This window comes from Vulpes lagopus, chromosome 6 (assembly GCF_018345385.1).
Source record: "Vulpes lagopus strain Blue_001 chromosome 6, ASM1834538v1, whole genome shotgun sequence".
Classification (NCBI taxonomy): domain Eukaryota; kingdom Metazoa; phylum Chordata; class Mammalia; order Carnivora; family Canidae; genus Vulpes; species Vulpes lagopus.
In genome coordinates this window covers 36,794,069-36,805,633 of record NC_054829.1, presented here as the reverse complement: position 1 = coordinate 36,805,633, position 11,565 = coordinate 36,794,069, and the positions used below count along the sequence as shown (strand labels likewise).

The 11,565-nt window shown below is 47.2% G+C and overlaps 1 protein-coding gene across 17 annotated transcripts in view; it reads left to right on the top strand.

The window, feature by feature from the left end:
- The first annotated feature begins 244 nt into the window (after positions 1 to 244).
- Positions 245 to 11,565, top strand: part of SYT16 (synaptotagmin 16) — a 245,608-nt gene continuing 234,287 nt past the window's right edge. For 4 of the 17 annotated variants that reach the window (XM_041759543.1, XM_041759527.1, XM_041759541.1 and 1 more), the window contains exons 1-2: positions 7,022 to 7,155; positions 8,252 to 8,335. In XM_041759543.1, coding sequence (XP_041615477.1) covers positions 8,308 to 8,335 — 28 coding nt within the window. In that variant the 5' untranslated portion in view covers positions 7,022 to 7,155; positions 8,252 to 8,307. Of the gene's footprint in view, positions 278 to 6,879; positions 6,940 to 7,021; positions 7,156 to 7,402; positions 7,513 to 8,251; positions 8,370 to 10,174; positions 10,279 to 11,565 lie in introns of those variants that run through there. The other 13 variants (XM_041759546.1, XM_041759538.1, XM_041759540.1 and 10 more) reach the window with 12 other exon arrangements.

Here is an 11,565-nt window from a genome sequence, read left to right as displayed (position 1 = left end):
TTGGGCTCCCTGTATGGAGCTTGCTTCTCTCTCTTTGTCTCTGCCTCTCTGTCTCTCATGAATAATTAAATAAAATCTTTTTTTTTTTTTTTAAAGTATAGTAAGGGAGTGGTGTAGGATGGAGCAGTGACCTGAGGATGGAACACCAAATATAAGGACACTCTGGAGGGGATGAGAAACCTTGGAGAACCATTGATAATAACATGACATGTAGGTGGAAATTGAGGAAAACGAAGTGTTACCGAAGCCAAGGGAGTAGAATCCTAAGGATGGAGTAGTAAGTACTGTCCTCATATACAGCACTATGATACAATATTGAAAATTATCCTTTGCATTTGGCAATTAGGTCACTGCTTTTATTGACGGTGCTAAAGACTGAATGTCGTGTCCCACCTATTCTTATGTTGAAGTCTGATCCCCAGTGCTGTGGTTTTTGGAAGGTGGGGCCTTGGGAGGTGATTAGGTCATGATGGTGGAGCCCACATGAATGGGATTAGTGCACTTACAAGAGAGACCCCAGAGAGCTCCCTTGCCCCTTCCACCATGTGAGGACACAGAAGATGGCCCTTTATGAACCAGGAAGAGGCCTGTCTCTAGATACCAATCTGCTGTGACTTATCTTCAACTACCCAGCCTCCAGAACCATGAGAAACAAATGCTGTTTAAACAACCTAGTTTATGGTATGTTTGTTATAGTAGCCCAAAGAGATCAAGGCAAAGGGCTAATTTTAGTGCTGAGTTGATGATTAAATTGGAAGTGATGCACTGTGGATGGGACGTATGGATTGTTCTTTTCAGAAGTTTGCATGAGAACAAAGACAAACTGGTTCAGCCAGAGGGAAGCCCAGGATCAAAAGGTCAAGATGTTTACAGGTTTAGAAAATAGAGCTAAGGAGAATGATACAGAGAATGATTTACTAAAACTAGAAGTTGTATTCTAGCTTGCAATACATTAATATTGCAAATCACTGTTTTAAACCTTATTTACATTTCCCGTTATAGTTATCTAGCTCTATTCCCTTGTGTCCAATTGAAAAAATATTAGCTACTCACAGGTAGAGTGAAGTGGGTGTTTTATTTCCTGACAGCCATAAAGCTCTTGTCTAAGAGTTACTCAAATAAAACACAGTTTTGAAAAAATCATATCCTATTCTTCTAGCTAAAACAAGTTAAGTACTTTGACAAAGAATGAAAGTTACTTAAGCTTGGAAAGAGAAAAGTAACAATGTGGCCCTATGACTCTTGGAACTTTTTCTTACTATGTGAAGAATTAATTACTGAGAATTATAACCAGTTCTCTATCTTTATGAAGCATTAAAAGAATGGACTTTAATTTTTAAACGGTTGGTCTTTAATTAGGTTGGAGTAAAAACCACATATTGAAAAGGTTTGTCAAAACTGAATTTGTTTCCTAGTGGCTGAATTCTCAGCATTTAGAACTTATCAGTACTTCCATTCTCTGTTGCTAGATGTAAGAGACCAGAGATGTAAGTCTCCCAGGTCTGACATTCCAGGTGTCTCGGTAGTTTTATTGTCCTATCACCAGCTGTTACTTTGGTCAGAGGTTTGCTAATTTTAGGCTGTACTGGAAACACCTGGGGAGCTAATTTAATATGCAGATCCTAGGGTCCCACTGCTACAGCTTCTGCTCCTGGGAGTGCTGGTTGGGGTCTGAGAATTAGCATTTGTAACAAGTTCTCCAGGTGATTGTGTACCAGGTGGTCTGAGCCCCAGAGCTGGTGAAAGTTGACCTACTTGCCTTTGGCAAAAACAGTGAACAACTATTAGGATGCATTTCTAGGCCTTTGGCTTCACCCTGCTACAAGCACTTGATATCAGGATGAGTATGTATTGCTTGAGATTTTTAATATTCTATAACTGTGTATTGCTTTCTGAAATGAGGTGATAAAACATTCTTGAACTTTTTTTTTTAATGACTGCTAAAATGTACTAAAAAAAGAGAATCCCTGGGTGGCTCAGCGGTTTAGCACCTGCCTTTCGTCCAGGGCGTGATCCTGGAGCCCCGAGATTGAGTCCCACGTTGGGCTCCCTGCATGGAGCCTGCCTCTCCCTCTGCCTGTGTCTCTGCCTTTCTCTCTCTCTATCATAAATAAATAAAATCTTTTAAAAAATAAAAAATAAATTAATGCTGAACAGCAAAGCCTTCCTTTTGACGTATTTGCTTTCCTGGTCTCCGAACTGTCTCCTTTTCCAGACTGGTTATTTTCCCTTGCCTCTTCTGAATTCCTACCTTACACATATTAACCTGGCACCATGTATGGACTAGCAAGGAGACAACTTGCCATGAGACAGGGGCAAGCCTAACACTGTGATTTTCCAGTTGTAAGCCGGTGAGTCTGTCTAGTGTCTGCTGGAAGTTCAGTCACTGCACTGCAGGCTGGCACCCAGGCCTTGCCTTCCACTTCTCAGGCCAGACTTCTGCCTGATAAGTCCCTTCATACTTCCGCCCATTCCCTGTGTGACTTGCAAGGGTTCAACCAGAATATGATGCCATTTATTACCTAATGGCTACTTTTTAAAAGCTTTATTTGCGTATTAGCACAATCCACGTCAAATCGAATGTTCTGAAGTATTTGAGTTCAGAGGCTTAGGACAGACATAGAGACTGAATGAAAATCAAAGGCAAGTTTTACACAAAACAATAACAATTTCCTCTCCTGTCAGATAAAATGCTCATTAGCTCGCAGCCTACATGCACAAATTATAGTCAAAATAATTTTTCTGTTTTCACCTACTCTAACACAGAAACAAAGCATTAGCTATCTCAACCAAAAATAGTCTCCGCGGTGACGCAGACCCACTCACCGTGGTGGTGGCAGCCCCTCATCCCGCCCTGTTCTCCTTTCTTGTTTATAGTCAGAGTTAATAAAGTCAACAGGATGTGTTCATAGGCCAGGGGTCAGAGAGCCTATATGGTAATTTCCATGCAATGTGTGTAAGAGGTATTTGTCCTTTCTTATTTTGGAAATGAACTCAAGCTATGTGGGTGGTCATTTGCCTCTCAGTTATGGCAAATAAGTCAGAAGAGCCAGGCAATAATCACAAATGACCTTAGCTAAAATACTCTGAAAGCAGTTGCTAGGTCCTGTCCTTTTTCTGTCCTGACCTCCTCTATGGACGTGCAGTCCAAAACACTGATATTCTCACAGACCACAGGGCCTCCTACCAGCCCTCCTCCTGGTCTTCAGGCCCTGAGCCTGTCCACACTCTCCCAGTCCCACCTGACTCCCTCTGTGGCTCCTCTTATCCCTCCACCCCCGTGGCTATTTCAGGGACACAGTGACCTAGAATTCCTCCCTCTTTGTGGCCCCCCCAAGTCCTATCCTCTTCCATGGCCTCTCCCCAGGCATGTTGGAGGAAGATCGCATGTGGCCACCTTCCCTCTCATGCTCGAGAGGTCCAATTCCAGGTGAGCCCTCCCTGTAGCCTCTTCTGTTCGTGGCCTGGATTCCCTCTCAGCTCTCCCCTCTAAGCCCTCCACCTCTCCTCTCTGCTTCCTTCCTTGTTGGTAACTAAGCTCATGTCCTTACATGATTGAGAACTTGGGGACCGGGCAGCATGCCTGAACTCCCTCAACCTCTCTCTTCCAACCCCAGAATCTCTTTGCATTGTCTCTCTTATTCCTCAACCTGCATTTCTGAGGCTGAAAATGCATCTTTCTAGGATGGAACTCTGCTATGCTGGTAATGCCAGCCACTCTTTCAACTAACACCCAGTCCTGCCACAATATTTTATATCCTTTCTCTCTCCACACACTCCTCCTCCTCTTGAAATTGTACTAGTATTATAGCTTGATACTGACTTGTGTGTTTTTTTTTCAGTCCTGTCATGTAATTTCACTTACCATGTGGGTCTCCCTGCCTCTAACTAGACTTTGCCATCTATAGCCTCAGGTTATATAGGAAACAACAACAACAACAACAACAACAAACCCAGAATCTTGGCTTTGGAATCTCAGAAGCAAAAGTTCATGAAAAAGATGCATAGATTTGCAAGAACATAGGATGTTGGGACCCCTCGGTGGCTCAGCAGGTCACCGCTTCCTTTGCCTTTCTTTGGTCCAGGGCATGATCCTAGAGTCCTGGGATCGAGTCCCACATCGGGCTCCCTGCATGGAGCCTGCTTCATCCTGTGCTTGTGTCTCTGCCTCTCTCTCTCTGTCTCTAATTAATAAATAAATAAAATCTTAAAAAAAAAAAAAGAATATAGGGTGTTTTAAGAGTCAGTTTTCCAGCCCCTTAGGCAATGGGTCTCTTCAACCTTGGAGAAAGCAAGGGTTATAAAGGAGCTGAGATCCTCAGGTGTGAGAAGACAATGGCAGATACTGATGGGGTGCCCAACCACCTTTCCCTACCCTACCCATTCTCCTTTGCCGACAGAACCTACCTTGCGTCATGGAAACTGAAGTTAATGGACACTTGCAATCCCTGGGTGGCTCAGCGGTTTAGCACCTGCCTTCAGCCCAGGGTGTGATCCTGGAGACCCAGGATCAAGTCCCACGTCGGGCTCCCTGCATGGAGCCCGCTTCTCCCTCTGCCTGTGTCTCTGCCTCTCTCTCTCTGGGTCGCTCATGAATAAATAAATAAAATTTTAAAAAAATTCTTAAAAAAAAAAAAAAGGACACTTGCTTTCCCAGCCTCCCATTGCAGCTGGAATAGAAGGAGAAGGCTTTTGAGGGTTTTTGTTTTTGTTTTTTTAACAGAGATTATCTCCCCTGATTAAAAAGAGAGAGATGAGAAGGAATCCTGCAACTTCTGGAATACCATGTAAGGATATGAGCTGTTGGTGCTGTGGCAGTCTTCTTGTCCACAAAGTGAGGATGGCAGAGTAGGAAGATGGAAAGAGTCTGAATTTTCATGACTTTGTTGAGATGCTAAACACACCACAGAACCCCTCAACCTTGGGTTCATTGTTATGTGAGAGAAGATATTTCTACTGCTTAAGCTACCGACTGTAGTTAGATGTAGTTGCAAATATCCTGCACCCATTCCCCCTACTCCCCTTCTTAGAGAAAAGTCCCATTGCCAGGGAACTTCCAGAGAGGTTGGAGAAGCTGAGACCTCTGGGGATATTCATCTCATTAAATGTCTTGTTTCTTGGCAAACCATGCTGATGCTGTCCAGCTCTTTCCTCCAGCCTGGATGCATCCCCCAGAAAAGTGGGGGTGGGGGTGGGGGGCAAGAAAATGGAATTACCCAAGAAAAACCTGAATCAATGGAGTTTACCCTGAGCTAATTAAAAATCAAGCTCCCTAGCCCCAGGTGGAATGGGGCCCCCGGCCAGAAGGTCAACTTAGTTATAGAAAAGCAAACATTTTTTTCTCTTTTACATACTAGAACATGTGGACAGAAATAATTCTTCCTGTTGAAAAGTCCTCTACCCTAAAAAAGAAAAACAAAACAAAAACCAGTCTTACCTCAACCCTCCCCTCCCCTAAAGCTCTCCATCCCCTTTCATTCCCTGCACTGCTAACGTTTGGGAGAGAATTGTCTATACCTGGGGCCTCCACTTCTTTGGCATCCATGTACTTCTCAATCCCTTCTCATCCCTCGTCTGGCTCCAGGCTAAATATACCTGCTATCAAACAGATCAGTTATTCAGAAAGCATTTACTGAATTTATACTTGGAGTTAACACTTTTCAAATGCTTTCTGACTTAGAAAAGTAAGTACAATTAATGAATAAAGAGCCTCATGAATGTTCTACTGACCCTTCAAATGAGTTCAAACCCAATTCATTATCTTCCCATCACAACAGCTTAACCTACTGGTTTGTGGGTTTCAAACAGGTTCCAAACTCCGGGGGCAATCTTTACGTTTTTTTCTTTTTCTTTTTCTTTCTTTCTTTTTTTTTTTCCGCATCTGATCCATTTCAAGTCTTTTTGCTTTGGGGACCCACCACAGAGGGTTGCTCTGAAGACCAATGAGCCAGATCTTGGTGCTTGTTAAATACAAGTACGCCTCAGAATCACCTGTGTTAAACACACAGGATTAAAAGCAAACAAAAAAACTGATGCCCGTGGGTCCCACTCAGGATGTCCTGGCTTTGGATGTAGAACCTGATCAGATTATCAGCCTCTTGCTCATCTGTGTTCTGTGGACTGATCAGAAAGGGCTCCTGTGTTATTTCCCGCTCTTCCCAGTCAGATGGGAGCTGCTTCAAACTACCTCTTAACCCCGCTGTCTTCTTGGTGTCTAGCCTGGGGCTGGGAAGATCCCTGTCGGGATCCCTATGAGGTGGGTTGAATGTGGATCCTCAAATGCATCAAATAGATTATATTTGGAAGGAGTAACTAGACTGCCTTGTGCTTTAGAACCTATGTTTGAGCTATTTGGTTCTTTATGTAAAGGATCTGGGGTTCTCACGTACCACTGCCGATATACCAAGTCCATCAGAAATCAGTCTGTGGGGCAGCCCCGGTAGCTCAGGGGTTTAGCGCCGCCTTCAGCCCAGGGTGTGATCCTGGACACCTGGGATCAAGTCCCACGTTGGGCTCCCTGCATGCCTGCTTCTCCCTGTGTCTCTGTCTCTCTCATTAATAAATAAATAAAATCTTAAAAAAAAAAAAAAGAAATCAGTCTGTGAACTTCGAGCTAGACACGTGGCAGACACGTGTCACAGAAGGCTGTGACTCCGAGCCCTCCGGCCATGGTCTATGAAGCCACAAAGCGGCCTGCCTCGCTCCTTCGGGCTGATCCGGTTCCCGGGCGTCCAGCGTCCATCCCTGGCTGGCGGGGCTGTGGTTTGGCCCGTGGCCACCTGTCACTCAGTGGCTCGTCCAGTCGGCCTGCAGTCGGCCGTTAGTCGGTCCCTCATTTGCTCATGCTCATGCAGGCCTCGGGCCATACAGCCGTCCATCCGCCCAGGCAACGGGGGCTGTCGAGAGCCCAGCATGTGCCGGACGGAGACAAGACAGACGGTAGCGGGAAGGGCACAGGCCCCCCGGGACCCACCTGCGGGCGCCGAGCGGCTTTCCCGGCGGTTCCGCGCCTGGCCCCTGGCTGAGCGCTGCCTCCCGCTCTCAGCCCTGTTTCCACGCTTGGCTCTTTCCAGCCGGGCTGAGGGGCTGAGCGTGGGTCCCAAGCCGCAGGGCTGGGCGGGAAGCCTGGGCAGAGAGGAGGTGGCAGCGGTGAAGGTGACGCGACAACGACAACGACAACGTCCTGGGGACACAGTGGGAAAGGCGGCGCGGCGGGGAGACCCCGGCGCGGCCCGGGCGCCTGCATTGTCCGGGGGCGGGAGGGAGGCCAGAGGCCGCGAGGGGCTGCGGCGGGGCGGGGGGCACCGCGGGGCCGGGCGCGGGGCGGGTGGGAGCGGAGGGCGGGGGCGCGGCGCGGCGCGGCGGGAGCGCGCGGCGGGAGGGGAGGGGCGGGGCGGCGCGGCTCCGGAGCGCGCGGGGCCTGGCGAGGAGCGCGCCCGGCCGGCTCGGTGCCCGCCACCCCAGCCGCGGGCGGCCGCCCAGCAGCCCCTCGCCGGACCATGGCGACTGGCAGTAAGTGCGCTCGGGCCGCCGAGGCCCCGGGGGGAGGCCGCGGGGCCCCAGGGGGGCTCCCCTCGCCGACGCCTGCCTTTGTGCCAGGCTCGCGGGAGCAGCGGTGGGAGCCCCGTCGCCCCCGGGGCGAGCGCCCGCGCCCGCGCCCCTCCGCCGTCGCACCCCGTGCCGCCCGCGGGACCGAGAGGCGCAGGTGCCCGGAGGCTGGCCCCGCAGGGCCGTGGCCAGGGGCGGGCGCCGCCGCGGAGGGGACACGGCGATGCCGCGGGGCCTGCCGGCGAGCCCCGGGGGCAGTGCCCCAGGCTCGGGGGAGCCCGTCACCGAGGCGCGGCGAGCTTTTGGCGCCGGCGGCTCAAGGCTCGCCTCGAGTTTGGGTGACGCGCGCGCCTTCTGCGGATGCGGGGCTCGCCGCGCGGCTGCCCCGGGGCCCCAGCTGGGCCGTGTCCCCAGCCGGCAGCCCGGGCCGCCGGAGTCGGCGTCCGGTCACCGCGCACGGGGGCGAGGGGCGAGGCTGGCGCGCACAGGTCACAACTACTGGGTGGAAGCGGTGGAAGGCGCTGAGCTGGCCTCCCTTGGGCATCTTGGCACCGCCGCTCTCTTGGCTGGTGCTTTAGGAAATGCGAGCACGTCTATGAGAGCTGGTTGAGGAAGAAGTGCTGGAAGCTGGATGCTTATTAATAGGGTCTCAGGGAGCTCAGAGCAGAGCCACAACCACTCCTGCCCTGTACTTACCTTGCAGGGGTGCCGTGTCCAGAGCCCTCACCACACACCTGGCGCAGGTCAAGGAATCCGTGAATGAATGAACAAACGAATGCATGTCTTGGTGAGAGAGGAGCTTTGGTTGGCGTTTTTGAGGGGTGAGATGGGACAAATATGGGAAGATGGGGGTTCACATGTCTGCCATAGTGATTATTTTTCTTTTAAACAAGCTGTTATCCCAGCCAAGAACACACAGTTTGGTATAGTGTGGAGAGCATGGGTTTGGGTAGCCAGACAGATCTGTATTTTAAACTTCTGAAGTTCACTAGTGGTGGGGCCACCTCCGATGTCCTTGGTTTATCTTTAAAGTCAGGACAAAGCTGACGTATCTTTTGCACAGTGATGGGCACAGAGCTGGCCCTCAGTAAAGGGTGGTTGCTCACCCTCTTTACCATCATTTTATATGTGTGGAGACACCAACGTGCTCTCCCCTTTTTTAAATGGAAAAAATGTAGATCATGTTTTGATAATCAGCTAATCTGGCCAAGCCTCCTTTTTTCTTTCCTCATTTATAAAAGGGTGATCTGGCTAACTTTTCTTGAGGGGGGGGGGAAGCTAGGAAAAGAAATTATGGATTTAGGCTTTTGTTACCAAAGTAAGACCCAACAAAGAGGAGGATCGTTACATTTGGCCTTATTCTTGTGTTTCTTAAAGAAAACAAAACCGGAGGAGCTTGAAGTATCTATAGGCATTTGCATCACACAAATGCAGTAGGACAGTGTTATTCATTTTCTATATTTTGGGCAAAGATGATACATTTGGTATTCTAGAATAAAATTGGTCATATTCTGTCCCAATGTATTTAGATAAATGTTTCTTCTACTTCCTTTCATGGTATACTTAACTCTACTGAAGAACCAAACTTTATTCCATTTATTTGTTTGTGGAAAAATTATAAGATTCAATCAGATTATCTCATGAGCTGGTTTTTTGGCATGGTCTAAAATCTGTTTGTTCTCAGCTGGGATGAAGCTGGAAATCTGAAAAGTTTCCAGAGTGTAGAGGATAATTAGTTTGTCTTTGTTCTTCTTCAGAAGTAATGTGAGAGACTTCCTACGTGTTTCTACTATGGAAATGAAGAGAAGGGAGGTATTTTCAGCCACTGTCTTGAAAAATGCTCCCTAAATCTTGACCATGTTTACAGCTTCAAGTCCCAGAGTCCTCTTATAGTTATCATAAAGTTGGTTCTGAAACTAGAGCCCAGGGCTCTTCCCGGACACAGAGTTCTCAGCTTAGCTGCATATTATAATTACCCCAAGAGCTTTTTTTAAAAAAAATACTCTGGTATCTCTCTAATAGTTTTTTAAAGATTTTATTTATTTATTTGACAGAGAGAGAGCGACAGCACACAAGCAGGGGGAGTGGCAGGCAGAAGGAGAAGGAGAAGCAGGCTCCCAATTGAGCAAGAAGCCTGGCTCTATCCTAGGACCCAGGGATTGTGACCTGAGCAGAAAGCAGATGCTTAACTAACTGAGCCACCCAGGAATCTATCTATCTATCTATCTATCTATCTATCTATCTATCTATCTATCTACTATCTATCTATCTATCATCTATCTTTTAATGTAGTAAGTTTCAGACTTAAATGTGTATCGAATGACCTGGAGAGCTTGTTAAAAGATTGCTGGGCCCCACCCCAGAGTTTCTGATACAGGAACTTTGGCTGCTGCCTGAGAATTTACATTTTTAACAAGTTCCAGATGGTGTTGAAGCTACTGTGCTTCCCATCCTTCTCACCATCTCTGCAGGTGAGAGGCAGGTGGGCGCCCAGAGTGACAGTCACTTCCTCAGCAGTCCTGTCCTTTTGCTGTGCGCTTAGTACATGGCCTCATGAAGATATCACACCTGGGCACAGTGCTGACATGGGGCTCTAGCTGACTGGTCTCCCCGTTTTCTCCCCCAGGAAATTTCCACTTGAGAGAAATATTGGTTCTAAAGCCAGGCAAAATCTGAATGCTCTACTCCAGTCATTTCTGGAAGGAATCCAGAAGTACCTTTATGAATGTGGTATGTAAATAGATATAAAATACAGAGATACTTTAAAAATATTTGCCTGGCAGCTTACCACCTTACCACCACCATAATGTAACAAATAGAAGAAAAATATCTTATGCCTAAGAGCCCATTCCCAAGGAGGAATGGAGAAGCTGAGGACCTCAGCTTGGGTTTCAGTGAGTTATCATGACATGATAAGGAACTTTCGACCCTCCAACTAAATTCCTCTTGGGCTATTCATATTTTTATTTGGATAATTCAAGTTATAAGACCTTTAAAAGATTGAAAAATTTGGAAGAATTGTAATAGGAAAAAAGATAAGAGACTAGTAGGGAAAAACTGCTGTTAGCCCAGTATATTATATAAAGTGGTGGTACTCAGATATTTGAACTATGTGTCGTGATTGCCCCAGTAACAAGTGTTCCAGATAATCTTGGGTTTCCAAATCACAGTGAAGTATTTTTTCTTTTTCTTCCATTTATGTCGTTTGTTTTATTACTAATATTTCTCCTTATGAAGTCCTTATTATTGAAGTCGCTGTAGTCTGTTTATGAGAATAGTTTCTCAGAAGGGAGACAGAACATGAAAGACTCCTAACTCTGGGAAACAAACTAGGGGTGGTGGAAGGGGAGGTGGGTGGGGGGTGGGGGTGACTGGGTGGCGGGCACTGAGGTGGGCACTTGACGGAATGAGCACTGGGTGTTATTCTGTATGTTGACGAATTGAACACCAATAAAAAATAAATTTATTTTAAAAAAAAAGAATAGTTTCTCAGGAATAGGTAGGCCTGTTTGGGCAATGTTGGAAATATGTAATTGTATTATACCCCAGAAATCTCAGGCAAGTCTCAAGTGGATGGGTCTTTGTGGCTGTGTTGACAAACATTTGGCTTCGTAAGGGGAACATCTAGTCCCCATCTGGTTGCTCCTGGTTTACTGGTTGATCTTGTGTCATTTTGGCTTGGTCCATTCACAAGCTACCCCACAGGCCACCTCTGCCAGTGGCCATTCCCTCCTTTCTGCTTTTGGTCAGTAACCTGGAATTTCTTTTTCCTCATCCTACCTGCCCCCATCAGCAATTTCTACCCTGTGCTTAGTACTCAGGATAGAAGGAAGAGAGAGCAGAGAAAGGAAAAATCAAATGCAGGTCCTTAGCAGGTGAAGATGGGAACTTCTGCCAGAAAGGTGCTGTTCAGGATTTAGAAGAAAATTGCTTGACTTTGAGTGAAAATGGACCCATTCTTGAGTAAATTTCTTTCCAATTCTAATAATTATTAAAAAGCTTACAAATAGTGCCAAT